Source organism: Liolophura sinensis, chromosome 6 (genome assembly GCF_032854445.1).
Source record: "Liolophura sinensis isolate JHLJ2023 chromosome 6, CUHK_Ljap_v2, whole genome shotgun sequence".
In the NCBI taxonomy this organism is placed as follows: domain Eukaryota; kingdom Metazoa; phylum Mollusca; class Polyplacophora; order Chitonida; family Chitonidae; genus Liolophura; species Liolophura sinensis.
Window position 1 is genome coordinate 61,949,289 of NC_088300.1, and position 15,702 is coordinate 61,964,990.

The 15,702-nt window shown below is 39.9% G+C and overlaps 1 protein-coding gene across 2 annotated transcripts in view; it reads right to left on the reverse strand.

Annotated features, from left to right (window-relative positions):
* Positions 1-12,666: 12,666 nt before the first annotated feature.
* Positions 12,667-15,702, reverse strand: part of LOC135466790 (CD9 antigen-like) — a 33,482-nt gene continuing 30,446 nt past the window's right edge. For both annotated transcript variants that reach the window (XM_064744477.1, XM_064744475.1), the window contains 4 exons: positions 14,669-14,755; positions 14,079-14,162; positions 13,473-13,550; positions 12,667-12,801 (listed from right to left, as the gene is read on the reverse strand). In XM_064744477.1, the coding sequence (XP_064600547.1) occupies positions 13,491-13,550; positions 14,079-14,162; positions 14,669-14,755 (231 nt within the window). In that variant the 3' untranslated portion in view covers positions 12,667-12,801; positions 13,473-13,490. The remainder of the gene's footprint in view (positions 12,802-13,472; positions 13,551-14,078; positions 14,163-14,668; positions 14,756-15,702) is intronic.

Genomic DNA, 15,702 nt, shown 5'->3' on the forward strand with positions numbered 1-15,702 from the left:
ACGAAAATTATTCAGAAAATTTGTTACTTTTACTTGAAGTATAGAAAGACTTTGACTCTGTGGAGTTGCCGTACTTGCTCTACGCATGAGATAAATTTCGGACCAGCGTTTAAGAAATATACCCAGTTGTTATACACAAGACCTCTAAGTTGTGTATTAAATAATAAAAACTGTACTCATTGGTTTGAACTACAACACGGCAAGGCTGTCCTCTATCGCCTTATTTATTTTTGTTGTGTGTTTAACGTATTAATAACGAAATTTGCTGTGATAAAACCATAAAGGGAATACATGTAGACTCTAAAGAGGTTAAAGGAGTATACTACGCAGATGATTCGAATGTAACTCTCAAAGATAAAGAGATCTGCCGGAAACGCGATCAAGAAAAATAAATACTTTGAAAATCTAACAGACCTTCGCCTAAACTTAAAAAAGACAACAATCTTTCCACTTTAAAACAAGAAGCCATTCTAAAGCTGGTTTACCAAACATTAATTCCACCACAGGGGGCCTCCGTGGCTCAGTTGGTTAGCACCTAGCTCAGCGTAATGACCCAGGAGCCTCTCACCAATGCGGTCGCTGTGAGTTCAAGTCCAACCCATGCTGGCTTCCTCTCAGGTCGTACGTGGGAAGGTCTGTCAGCAAACCACCGGATTCTGCCCGGTTTCCCTCCACCACTATGCTTGCCGCCGTCGTATAAGTGAAATATTCTTGAGTACGGCGTAAAACACCAATCAAATAAATAAATTCTACCACAACAAAGCTATTGGGCATTTCTGTTGAGTAAGACTACAGTGAAACACAACACTGGGAAAAGTGTCTGTTATACCTATGCCTAAAATGGACATTCATCAAATAAACAAAGAAATATTCCAGTTTATTTGGCAATTATGGACAGGAAAAGATAAGAGATCAGTCCTTTGTAAAGAACCCAATGAAGGTGAAATTAAAGCTAGAGATTTTTTATGAACATAACAAAGCTCCAAATTTATCACGGTTACCGAGATTTTCTCTAACACACGCTCCTCGTGGAAATTAAGTGCAACAGAAGTCTTTAGGCATTTTGGTGGTCTAAACTTTCTTTTTCAATGTAACTGTGATGTGTCAAAATTAAACAAATCAATTGCTTTCCTTTATATAAAAAAACTACTTTCAGCTTGGTCTGAAGTTAAAGTTGAGAAGAAGTTTAACCCTTACAGTGATCTTATCTGGAGCAATAAAAATATTTTACTGGGGTCGAACTTGCTCTTTAATAAAGAGTGGTATGAGGCCGGAACCCGGTTTGTTAAAGGTATTTATGACCACAATGAAAGGCTCCTGACTTTAGCGGAGTTAGAAAAAAGTTTCTATTTCCTTGTACATATAAAGAATATTCCAACATTGTTACTGGTTCTAATGCATCATGATCACCAGAAAACTAAATGAATTCCCATGGGTAAATGGCTTCTTTTTAGACAATGCTTTTTTTTTTCTCCGGTAAGATTTGGTATATCTGTACTACGTTACTATCTAGGATAAGTCAGGATAATTTTGATTATAGTAAATGGAATATTCTGAATAATATTAACTTCAGTATAAGCTATTACACTCAATTATACCGTGCAATAAGTATTACACGAAAGACTGAAAATAAAGCAAAATCCTTTGTATGATGTTTGCGGAAATGTGGGTAATGTAACCCGTTATATCATAGTTTGTCCACAACTGAATCAGTTCTGGTCAGATGTTAATAACCTTCTGTATGAGTACACACGATGTGATATACGGGTCTTGCCTTTGCCTGTATATCGATACATCTGGAATGACAGAAAGTGCAGTCCTTTATATTTTACTCCAAGCGAAGTTTCATATCTATACATGTCACATTATAAGCCAAACCCCAATGTTTCAGCATTTTATGAATTGTATTAAAAGGAATCTAGGTTTGCTTCAGGAGTTAAATAAAGACCTCGCTGTGACAGCACAACTAGCTCATTTAATTATTTAAACGCTGTTTCACTTGAAATTGACTTTAAATAATAAGGTACAATGATGAAAAGCAGATGTGTTTTTATTACCTTATGATTTTGGAAATATATGGGCAGGTTGGCTGGTGTCGGTTTACAACCTTATACAACAATTAGCCTTGGACTTTTCGTTTCTGCATGGTTGACAAAGACATGTACACACTTGTAAGTGCTGACCGGATGGGGTATGCACATGCTAACTTAAAAAAGGTTAAATTTCCAACCGAATACAAGTATTTGTTTACCGAAAATAGACCAACAACTGATTCAAAAACAGCAGGCACATTCGGAGTGTTGAACCAAATTCAAAACTTCGCAGACTACAATTAAGCCAATCCTAAATTAGCGGATAAGCCTAATCATACACCTCTAGCCCACTTTAAAATCATGATGAAAATTAAACGTGGAACTGGTGCAAAGGATACATTTGTTTGTATGACTTCTTATACATTACTGGTAGCAGTACAAGAATGAAAGATTTCAACATTTTAATTACATGTACATGTAATGGCCTATCTACACGTATGTCAGACCACGGTAATCACATTAGAGATATAGCTGAAGCCTTACTTGTTTATTTCTGTACAAAATTTATTGTATGTAGCGCATTCTTAAATTAAATTTGTCTTCTTGGGGAAGAGTTATAGGTCTAGCCCTGTAAATCCTAACCCATGTCACCCATGATAGACCTTCGATACAGCCATTAATGTAGGTCTTCATTGCAATACAATCGGCCTGTGTTTTTCTTTAAAGTGAATAATTGCCGGTTGTCTTTAGATAGGGCCTACTCCGTCATTCCAGCATCTTTGGCCCATTGATCTTTTTATTTATTTATTTTTGATCAATTCTTGGATAATAACAGCTGGGCATTTGTTTGTCATAACATCATACATCACGGCTTCAAAGGTATCCCAAAGCCCATGTGGCTGGTTATATGCACACTATAGGCTCTACCCTATACTGATCATGTTCCCTTACAGGGGTAGGGGGGGGGGGGGGCATTTCAAAGTACTCTCCCTTTGATTGCCTTCATCTACTCTTTATATTATATTTTATATTTATAATATCAGTTCCTTGTCAAAGGTCAGTAAAAAAAATCTTTCATAACCAAAAATAAAAATAATAAAACAAAGAAAAGAAAATCACTGAAGTCAAATCTTGGCGGCGCTTTTTTTATTCTGACTTGTTGAAAATTAGATCTGAAGTAAAATCAACTGACAGTCCAACACCATATGGTTGGAGGGGTGAAACCTTCCCAATCAAATCTGTTTTGCTTTTTTCTATCGTCAAAGGAGTGAAAGAGCCGACTACATTTCCCCCCAAAACTGTAGCAAGAACGATAGGGTTTAAACAGTGAACATGCTGAGAGGTCTTTCTTAAAATGCAGTATGCGACAACTCAGTGTAGGAAGAAGCTAACAGTGAGAACACTGAGCGAATTCCAGGTAAGTGAATTCCAGGTAAAGACTTGTATGAAAACCACGTTGGGTGGAACTTGATTGATGTAATATTTTAGACATGGTGTACTTGTAGCGTGCCTGGTGCGTGTGCACCACTGTGGTAATGAAATGGTAGGCAGAACTGATGTTGTGTAGCAGGTAAAGTTATGTCACGTTGAATACAAACCTGTGAGCAAAGCCTGTAATATATACCAGGGTAGGTGCTACTCTGCCTGCAGGTTACATACAAGTGTCCCTTCGTGCTTCTTTTTCTTTAACTATAAAGTATATATCTGAATGCTTATATCTTTCTCTTTTTTTGCCACAGTGATAATGCTTTTTTCGTTCGATAAAATGTAACCAAAAAGCATACATATGTACTTCTTAATTTATGTAGCTATAAATACATGTAGTAACAGAAAACCTTGGCGACGGAATCTGGCATGTTTACCTCATTTCGGGTTTTTATTCTAACTACTCCAAATGTAAATGCCTAGTCAGCAGCAACTTATACATGCTTCCCTAATGTAGCTGCTCTTGGATTACCCATGCTTGATGTTGTCATCACATTTCATCAACAGTCGCATGAAAGCCTTGTAGCCTGGCTCCTGGGACCTGGACTGGGCGACTCTTTAGTCTACCAGTGGACATGGTGTTATAAACGTGTTATAGTAGACCATCTTGGGATGTTAGAAATGTGGTCTGTGACACAATCAGGGGTGTTATAAATGTGCTTATAGTGGACCATCCTGGGATGTTGACAATGTTGCCTGTGGCACACCCAGGGATCTTGTAAATGTGCCTAGTAAATCATAAGGGGATCACGTTGACAATGTTGCCTGTGGCACACTCAGGGGTGTCGTAAATGTGCTTAGTAAATCACCCGAGATCATGTTGACAATGTTGCCTGTGGCACACCCAGGGATGTTGTAAATGTGCCCAGTAAATCACCCGGGATCAGGTTGACAATGTTGCCTGTGGCCCACCCAGGGGTGTTGTAAATGTGCCTGGTAAATCATACCAATGGACATGGTGTTATGAAACTTGCTTATAGTGGACCATCCCGGGATGTTGGCAATGTGGTCACGCCCAGGGGTGTTGTAAGTGTGCCTAGTAAATCATCCGGGGATCACGTTGACAATGTTGCCTGTGGCACACCCCGAGGTGTTGTAAATGCGCCCAGTAAATCACCCGGGGATCACGCTGACAATGTTGCCTGTGGCACACCCAGGGTTGTTGTAAATGTGCTTAGTAAATCATCCTGGGATCATGTTGACAATGTTGCCTGTGGCACACCGAGGGATGTTATAAATGTGCCCAGTTAATCATCAGGGGATCACGCTGACAATGTGGCCAGTGACACACCCAGGGGTGTTGTAAATGTGCCTAGTAAATCATCTGGGGATAATGTTGACAATGTTGCCTGTGGCCCATCCAGGGATGGTATAAATGTGCCCAGTAAATCATCCGGGGATCATGTTAGAAATGTGGTCTGTGGCACACCCAGAGGTGTTGAAAATGTGCCTAGTAAATCATACCAGTGGACATGGTGTTATAAACGTGCTTATAGTGGACCATTATGGGATGTTGGCAATGTGATCTGTGACACAATCAGGGGTGTTGTAAATGTGCTTAGTAAATCTTCCGGGGATCATGTTGACAATGTTGCCTGTGGTACACCTAGGGTTGTTGTAAACATGCCTAGTAAATCATCCAGGGATCATGTTGAAAATGTGGGGTGTTGTAAATGTGCTTAGTGGACTATCCGGTGATCATGCTGACAATGTGGCCTGTGGCCCATGCATCGAGGAATGTTGACATTGTGGCCTGTGGACCACACAGGGGTTTTGTAAATGCGCCCAATGGATCATTGGGGATCATGTTGACAGTGTGACCCTTAGCCCATACAGAGGTGTTGGCAACGTGTAAAGTTGAGCATACAAGTGTGTTAATAAAAACCCTCACAAGTCTTGTCGCATAACCACTGTTACACTGACTTTTCTTTCTTTGGCCACTCAATTACCCAACACTTTCTTTTAATAAGATAAGGATGTGCTCCTCGAAACCCGGAGAAATGTACGAATTCATACCCAAAATGGATCAGGTCTTAAAATTTGCAAACCTGGTACTTCGGTCATTCCTTGTGCCTTCGACATGACTTTCCAGCTAAGGTGGCACTGAGACAGGTCTGCGACAGTTCATGAGACACTATACAATGAGACATCCGTGATATAACCGAAATATGCTGCAAGCAACATTGACCCTAAGACAAGCAAACAGAAGTAGCAAATTAAGGTTTGAAAAAATAGAGTTTGTAAATGATGTGCGAAATGATCTGGTAAATCTTTATTAATCTGTCCCAATTTCAGAAATTTACCACTGACGTGTTCAGCTTACGTGCAAGCTGGAGAACGTTTGTCCAGATGACCCGTTTCAGATGTAGGATGGATGCTGGTTCACATTTTTTCCTGGCATCGCTCATACGAAATATGACACTTGTGGAAACCGAGAATGAGTTAGGATGTAATTTCATTAGCCCAATTTCGGTGGCATTCAAATACAGTTAAGGATTACTGTCCAAGCCCCGTATGTAGAACGGTTGCCTCGCAAGTAGGAGATAAGCAATACTCAGACGGAGCTGATAATATTGATTGGTCCATAATGACGGTATTACAGGTCTGTTTTTCGCACATTTCAACTTAATGATGAAACTATCTGAAGACAAGCGCATACATAAGTTCTTAATGCACCCGTATGTAATATCTCCATGACAACATAATTTGAATACGTCGCGATTGCGCCTGTAGGTTTGGAAGGGTTTGTGATCAGACAGTCGGCTGAGTGGAACTATAACCCTTCCATGTGCAAAACAACAAAGCCAAACCTCGCGGCCACAACCAACAACTAAAGCATATCTGAAGCAAACGCGAGATTCGTTTGGATATCAAGCTTGGAAGAAAAATCAATAGAGCCTGGGAACATGACCTGGTTTGTGGTGGATTGACTGAGAGGACTGGGGCTGTGCAGAAGGGGTCAGAGGGAAGCGAAACCAGTTGATTATAGACAGAGTCAATGAGAGTGGAGAAGAGCTAACAAATGAGTCCCGTCACAAGTGGCGGACATACCATTCCCCTCTGTAAACAACCTTAAAAGATAACAAGTAACGCTATAGCAATGTTTATTACAATAGTATGATTGACTGGCGCGAGCCATAAGCTGACAGCGCTGATGCCGCAGTATTGCCACTTATACTACACATGCACTGGATACTCAAGCTGCAGCATGTCTCTAGTGAGTCTCCCATTGGTGCTCTGCAACAACCCAGATTGCTTCATCCGGCCTGCGGCCAAATGCTGTCGACTGTGGCATGGCATCAGGCCATCTGGGGGACATGCATCAGTCCAGGCCTGTCACTGTAGGCTACATCGGTCGACATAGGCCGGAAACATCGATGCATGTGTACGCAATCAATGGACGAGTTTCTGCACGTTTTTGTGCGTTACCCCTGCATGAAGCATAGACCTGCGCGCGGATTTCCTTGACAGAGAGGCGAGTCGGCGTGCAATTAAAGTGTCTTTGCGGGAACACAAAAATCGAACAAATGCCATATGCAAAGGCTTGTCTATAACTGTCAAGCAACGCGCTTAAATCGAAGAGAGTGTACAACTACATGTACAAGCCAAGGTCTACCTTACCTTACATCCTTGTTGGAAGTGCTGGTGTTTTGTACCACGGCTGTTGAGCTTTTCAAAGAAGTACCAAGACCAGAGTATAAATTAACTTCTGTTTAAAACTAAAAACAAAACTTCTGCCAGACTTTCCTGTAACAGGCGTTTAAATCCGAAATTGTAGTTTTCTTCCTACTGGTGGAAATCACGAAATTATTCGATAATTCATACGTGTGGATACGCGGCGTAAAATATTAGTTTACCTATACATTTTGCGATGATGCGTTATTTTAAACGGAAAAATAGTGAATTCAATGAACGAAAAGTCTGTCACGAAAACTTAGTATACCCAGGCTCGTCGGAATCAATTTCAAAGTGGTACGGCCTTTGTTTGACTATGCCAGCTCAAAAGGCGAGGTTCCAGGGGGCCCAGAAACTTTGGAATGCATGCTAGACGGCTGGAGATGCCCTGAGATCGCTTTAAGGGGTTTGTATTCTTCACTTAGGTCCATTGTAGTCTTATGTGCATATGTGTCACGTGTGTGCACGGGTCTTCATTACTAGTATACCAATGGTAATGTTTTATGCTAGGTTCTAGTTAAGTGTCAGTGCTCTTTGTCTTGTTGCTGTATAAACATGTATAAAAGTATGTAATTTTATACATGGATGATTAATTTGTTGCATCATACGTATTAATCATCTCAGTAAAGAAATGCGACGTGGGTTTGGGATCTGCCATTCCAATCTCCAGATAACGGATTGACCACCTTCACTGAATACACATTCTGGACATCCTGTACAAGGGTATACGTATTGACAGCTGTAATGCCAAGCGGTTTAATGTTATTCATTCACCTTGATTATACAAGGTTAACACCTTCAGTACTGTCGTGAGGGTTGCCTGAGCGGGTTCGGCACCAACTTGACGGGTGCAAACGACGATACCAACGGCCACTTACTCGCCGCAGCCCGCTATGGATGGTGTGTATAGAAAGAAGCGATACGGAACTCACGTTCAGGGCAAAATGGGGAGAGTTGATCGTGACTACCGCACGGGTATCGATCCCCCAAAGACAGGAGATAATGACAACCCATCGGACTAATTAGCTCAGGTCTGAAGGACTGGCGGTTTGTCAACACTCGGGGTTCGCTAAGCCAGTTTATAAACGGTGAACAAAGAGAATAGGGCTAATTTACCCCCAAGACGCTGCCCTCCGTACGCTGCACGCCAACCCTCCAGTTGTTTAACTTCCCCAAATGACGACACCGACACATTAATATTACCCGTTTAAAGAGCTAGCTGTCTCAGTTGTGGTCAGTATGGTCATTAGCGGTATAACAGTGCATAACCCGGTGCCTTTATTCGCCCTTTCCGGAAGCTCATCCAAGAACAGGTCATCACAATGTACCAGACCGGTTATAATTAACGGAGAGGTCCCAGATTGGCACTAGCTTCTGTATTTAATACAGGTTTCTAGTTTAGTTCATTGCTTTTTTTTTTTACGCCATGCTCATAAAAATATTTCACTTACGCGACTGAAGAGTGTCAAAGGCTGAGGAAACCGGAGTACCTCGAGTAAATCGCAAGCAGTGCTGGAAAGTCATGCCTCAATTCTGTGGGGGTAATGAATGTACGATTGGCATCATTCTAACTGTGCATCCATTATTCACATCAGCAATCACAATGGTGTTTTTCTTACTCGTGGAAATTCTAGTTTCGCTAAGGCGGTCAGTCTAGTTGCCGGAGGAAGCCGGAGTGCGAGGAGTAAACTGCCTACATTTAGGAACTTACTTTCCAACATGCCTTCATGCTGGGCTCCTCTCCGGCCATAAGTGGGAAGGTCTGTCAGCAACATGTGGATGGTCCTGGGTTTTCCCCGGGCTCTGCCCGGTTTCTTCCCATCATAATGCTGGCCGCCATCGTTTAAGTGAAATATTCTTGAGTACGGCGTAAAAGATATTTACGCCCAGAGTGAGCGGAAACGCATGTCATAATGGTAGAATGCAATGTTCTCCAACAGGCTTCATGATAGGAGACCTAAACGGCCCTACGAGCCCCAATAACTACTTATTGCTAAAGTTTCCGAAGCTAAAGGGTATCAAAGATTCCATGTAACTGAGCCCTTACCATTTGCTCTAAAAAAATACATTTAATGTAATTCTTGTGATAGATTAATGAATACGTGGTTTTCATTTCTCCCTAAAGAAGCCTCATTCAGAAGTTTCAGTTGGTGCCTAGTCGCCATTGTTGAGACAGGTTTGTGGCAACATGGTTGAACAGGAACAGAAAACGATGAGAAAACGGGGATAAGAAGAGGTTCTTTATTGGCCATTATTGTCACCAACAGCTGACCTACAACTAACAACCCGTGGTGTCTAGATGAAAGGTTAAAGTTGCACAGATCTACCACAAAAGCCACCAGACTGGTCACTGCACAGTTCACAGTATAACAACACACCCGCCCACCACGGCCGATGGCAGTTTTTAGCCAAAAAGACAAATTTATAACCCATGCATGAAACACCTGCTGAAGACTGTATCCCTGTCAAAGGGACTGGACGAATAGGCAAAAATATTCTGGTGGACGCATTTAAAGTGAAATACTGTTATAGTCCAAAAAACCTCTTCACGGCACAGCAGTTTGCACAGTCTTTAGATACAGCATTGAGAGAAAATAAGCATCAATGACGGTAAAAGAATAGACTAAGCCATAGGGTAGTGTGACGAGACTGGTGTGACGATAGCTGCGTTACATGACATTTGCTAAGCACACTAACTACACCAGTTCATCGTAGACATCTGATGTTCAGGTACGAAGAAAATAGACATGTAAGGAATTGTATTTACCACTGGGAGTTTAGAAAATGTTTGAGGATTCCCCACAGGTCTTCTTGCTAATGGTTAATAAGGGAATTCCTCAAAAGGTTCACTATTATGCTTTAAGATATAAAAACAAAATCACTATTGTTCTTTCAAACTACTGATTTGCCCTGGTGTCTTTCCAGCTACTGAGGTAGAAGATCGCAACTTTTACCATTCTGAACCATGTTTAAACTTTGGCCAACTTGCTATCATGGATGTCTTCTGTTAGTCAGAGGTAACTGGTCGTTGAGTTCTTAACGTTTTGACCATAGGCCATCGTTTACTTCAGTTTCTGATAACTACATAGCCGACCATGTTCTTCTGCTTGTAACTGTCATGTTCTTCAGCAGCCGGAGGTCACGTCTTTTACTTCCAGACATTTGCATAACCACCAGGTGCTAGAAAAATGGTTCCCATGTTCTTCCAGTCCTGAACTTGAAGGTCTTGAGTTTCCTGACAACTGGTCATCATGATCTTAAGTTCCTGACAACTGGTCATCATGTTCTTCAGTTCCTGACAACTGGTCATCATGATTTTCAGTTCCTGACAACTGGTCATCATGGTCTTCAGTTCCTGACAACTGGTCATCATGATCTCCAGTTCCTGACAACTGGTCATCATGTTCTTCAGTTCTTGACAACTGGCCATCAATGTTCTTCAGTTCCTGACAACTGGTCATCATGATCTTCAGTTCCTGACAACTGGTCATCATGTTCTTCAGTTCCTGACAACTGGTCATCATGTTCTTCAGTTCCTGACAACTGGTCATCATGATCTTCAGTTCCTGACAACTGGTCATCATGATCTCCAGTTCCTGACAACTGGTCATCATGTTCTTCAGTTCTTGACAATTGGTCATCATGTTCTCGAGTTCCTGACAACTGGTCATCATGATCTTCAGTTCCTGACAACTGGTCATCATGATCTTCAGTTCCTGACAACTGGTCATCATGATCTCCAGTTCCTGACAACTGGTCATCATGTTCTTCAGTTCTTGACAACTGGTCATCATGTTCTTCAGTTCCTGACAACTGGTCATCATGATCTTCAGTTCCTGACAACTGGTCATCATGTTCTTCAGTTCCTGACAACTGGTCATCATGTTCTTCAGTTCCTGACAACTGGTCATCATGATCTTCAGTTCCTGACAACTGGTCATCATGATCTCCAGTTCCTGACAACTGGTCATCATGTTCTTCAGTTCTTGACAATTGGTCATCATGTTCTTGAGTTCCTGACAACTGGTCATCATGATCTTCAGTTCCTGAAAGTTTGTCATTATGTTCTTCAGTTCCTGACAACTTTGCAACTCATTTATGCAGTGGTAGCTTGATAAACTTGCAACAATGGCATCAGGTTCTTCCAAAACAGACAAGTGGTCATCAAGTTTTTCAGTTCCTCTCTGGATTGGCCACGCTTTCATCCAAACTGTTTCCATCTCTCACCATCCATATACAATACAGTATGGTCTGATTTTTATCATGGTGAAAAGTATATACCTCAGATACATGAAAATGTATGCTAAGTAATGAGTATTCTTAGAAGTCTTCTTGTACATGACAGAGTGATCATAAACAATGGGAATGACTACCATAAGGTCTACACACAGGTCTGTTCTCTCTGGCCTCATCACTGCTTATCTACAGCTGGGTCATGGAATACCCTGGCTCAGTAAGTCGTTACAATGTGTAACTTTAGAGAGAGACACACACAAAGTTACTAATATGACAGTATAACAAAGCCAGTTTCTACAACTGGGCATCTGAGCAATGGAGGGGGTCATTTCCTAAAATATAGAATTTCAGCAAAGAGTACCATATACAAAAACTAAGCACAATGAACACAGATACGTTTGTTCATCCACAAGCCATGCCTAAGATATTCCACTACTCGTACCTCAAACGTGTAACATGAGTTTGTATTTTATATAAAACAGTACAATATGACATAGACATACCAGCCGTGGGACAAGCCCTGGGTAAGCCAGAGCTCTGATAATGACGCTTTGCTCGGCCTTTGGCTGTCTGACACTGGGGCAGAGAAGTCTTATGCCTTTTTATCTCACGTTCATAAGGCTAGACTTGTAAACTTGGAGTTCAGCGCCTTAGACCAGGGCTTGTACCATGGCTGTCTTAATAATACAATGTAGATTGTACATGTAACATGCGATTTGATCATGGTTATATATGAATTGAAACTAGACATATGATAACAAGATAAATGACATTAGACATAGTTAAACAGTTGTCCGCTTTTCAAGTTTACACAAACATCATCGCATATATATATATTTATATATATATATATACACATAAAAGTGTCACTGTATATAATATATATATATATAGCATACAAAAATTAGACGCATCAGAAATTAATATTTTCACAAAAATTGTAACAAAATTTAGACAGGTTCAAATTTCATTAAAAAGGTATTTGTAAATTTCCACCCGGGAGAAGTTGACAAAAATCAAACATAAACCACTGCAGCAATATTTACTGCCGACTTGTGAAATGCAAGTTTTGTTTATTTAAATCATTTGACAAAAAAAACTAGATGGAAGTCCAAGACTACCACTTTATACTTAACAGGATTCCACTGTTGAACAAAAGAACAATGAACAAGCAATCAGAATTTTCATCATAGGAGACAACAGTAAAATCTTAGCCATGAAGAAATTTACAAAAACTGAATGGGCAAGCATTATTAACATGCTAAAAATGACCCAAAAAGGGTTAACCACAAAAAAATAGACAGTGTGTACACAATGAAAAACAAAACTCTTCAGCTATCTTGGTTGTCTATGAATGAGCTCTATAGCCTACCTGAAACAGAATAAAAAAACAATATGTGCAAACTCTGGTTACAATCCATGCCAAGTTAATATGTTGAACTGGTACTGATTATAACCATCATTATATAATAATAATGAGGTGACACTGATATTTAATCAATCATCCCTGTAGTTAAATATTTATCTTATATTCTATTATTAATACCACATCTGCTCTCAAATTTTGCTAAAAATAGTACATTTTAGAGGCGAATAAATGTCATGAAATATTGCTTGTGCATTTGAATCACATGTTTGCAGTAGAGACCATCCTACATAGACATGTACCTTCCAAGAAAGCCCTAAACAACTTTCTAAGATTAACAGAACTTTAAGAATGAGGCAAATGGAGCAATTAACTGTACTTCACCCATTTTCTGGTTACACACTTTGTTTGATCAAGTATAGTAAATTTCTTACCAGAAAAAGTTAGCATCAAAATATCATTTTACTGTCTTTCTATACTTCGATACACTTTTACATACCAAACTTTATGTGAAATACAGTCGTCCAAAATTTAATGTTGATAAAATTTCAGGCCAAATACAGCTGCAACCAACGAATTAAAGATTGCAGTTCTGAATTACTGAACTGATGGAGAAAACTTAACGAGTGTACACATGAATACGTTAGGGAGAACATAAGTTTAGGAGAGCTACTGACCAAACGATCGCAAACACTCTATGCATTCACTTCTTTGATTGCACAGCAAAGGACCATTGAGAAGACCATTCCAAGGATCTGTGGAAAGACATAGAGAACAAGTTACTGTAGAATGTACTAGAACCTTCAAGCAAAACCAAATGATCAATTTAAATCGAAAAGATGATATCATTTGGATAGGTCTTCAAAATAATAGATGTTCAACCCTGCATATACAAAAATTCCTCAACCCTTTCGCATGTTTGCCAAGGTATTCATTCAAACATAATCCCAAGGCATTATTCTGTGTTGACTGATAAAATTTGTGCAGCCCTGAAACTGGCCAATCCAACCAATGTGGTTTTGTCTCCGAAATCAAATCAAAAAGTGCATAAATTTCATTGAGTTACTCTTTCAGATGTGAACAGGCTGGGGAATTGGGGTAACAAGGCTGCAAATCACTGTATGTACAGCAGAAAATACACAATGTATTTACAACAGTTATTTGACCAGTACAATGGTAAATATTATAGGTTAACTCATAACAGTACAACAGCAGAAACGACTAATTCAGTAACAACAACAACAGCCCCTGAAGTCATTCTGGTAGCTACTCTTCCCACTTACCAGTACGATAGCAATTCCAATAGCTACTCCAGCGATGATTAACATGTGGTCCGACACCCATTTGAAAAAAGAATCAGCACATGGCTGAAAAACAGAAGGAAAGATTTCTTACTGATATTTCGCTTCTCAAGAACAAATGACACTATTGAAGGTATCCCTTGGTGGAACAAGCATATTTATGGCATCAAAAGCAAGAGGCCATCACTGAATAGACAACCTTGTTTACGGTGTCTTGTAGAACTTGTAAAATCCAGTGAGAAGCTTATGCTGTTATGAAATATATTTATTTTGTAACCCCATTTGAAAGTACCCTAATTCTTCAAAAATTTGGGACAGATATTAGTAATGTTGAAAGTATCATATTACAAGTCTTTACCAGCCTTTTGGAGAAGTAAAGATAGGAGTATGTTGATCATTAGATGGTGTAACCATGTGAGAAAAAAGAAACTCAATATTCCTGCTACAGTTACATGTATATTGGCTATAAAGTGCAGACCAAATGTCACAAAAATTAGAAAACAAGGGTAAGACATATATTGTCACCATGAAATGTCCAGTGGCCTACTTTTGGATGCAATCATCATACTCACCTCTTCATAGAACTGCTTTTTACACGACTCGGGCTCCAAGTCACTTGGGTAGTCCCTGCGTCCCCTCTTAGCTCCACAGCAGTCAAACTACAGGGCCAAAAAAAAAAAAAAAAAAACAGTGTCAGCTCACATATATTAAACACAAACTAAAAATAAAGCAAAGACATTAATATTTGGCCCTGCTGCAAAGCTTAGCATATCTTAAATGTTTAACGTTTAACACTGGTTTTAAATTCCATGGAGTAAGTGTGACAATTCTGACAAAGCAATGCTGGCATTTAAGCTACATAAATTTAAAGCAGCAGTAAATTTAGCACAGAAAATTGAGGGCTGTAAGTTTTTTTTTCTTCCGAACTTTAAGCTGTCTCAAGGCAGGCCCACTGTTTCTCTCAAGAGACCAGCTATACCATGAGATGAACAACGTATTTCTTTATTTAAACAAACAAACCATTAAATTTATCCAGCACAGGTTAGGAACTCTAAAAACAGACTACCGAACAAAACAGACTTTTGTTACTCTGAATGCGAAATCCTACTACCTGTACATGTAATGCATGTGTACATACAAAATCCACATTATACAATGACATAACTAGAGCTCAAGTGCTGTGAAATGGGTCTGTTGCTCTTCTTCTATTTTTATTTTGTCTTGTAACTAATGATCAGTTGTCCTGTAGTAGAATTCATTGGCCTTCTCCACCCACAAAGGGCCTGTCAGTTATTCTGTCTGTAATGGAGTACCCGGCCCCACCTCATCATAACATGACTTTAAAGAGACACCTCATCATACTATGATATACTGTGAGATTATAGACATTTCCCCAAAAAACCTTTTCAATTAAGTCATTTCCATTTCTACTTGTTTGGTTAGTGTGAGCATGAAAACCTCAATTATTTGTGCCACTGCCATATGTGGCAACAGATCAAGGTAACAGATCAAGGCAACATATCTTCATACATGTTTGGGTGCTTACATTGTATAGCTGTGTCTCAACAGTACAAATATGGCAAGTACACATAAAATACATGCACAA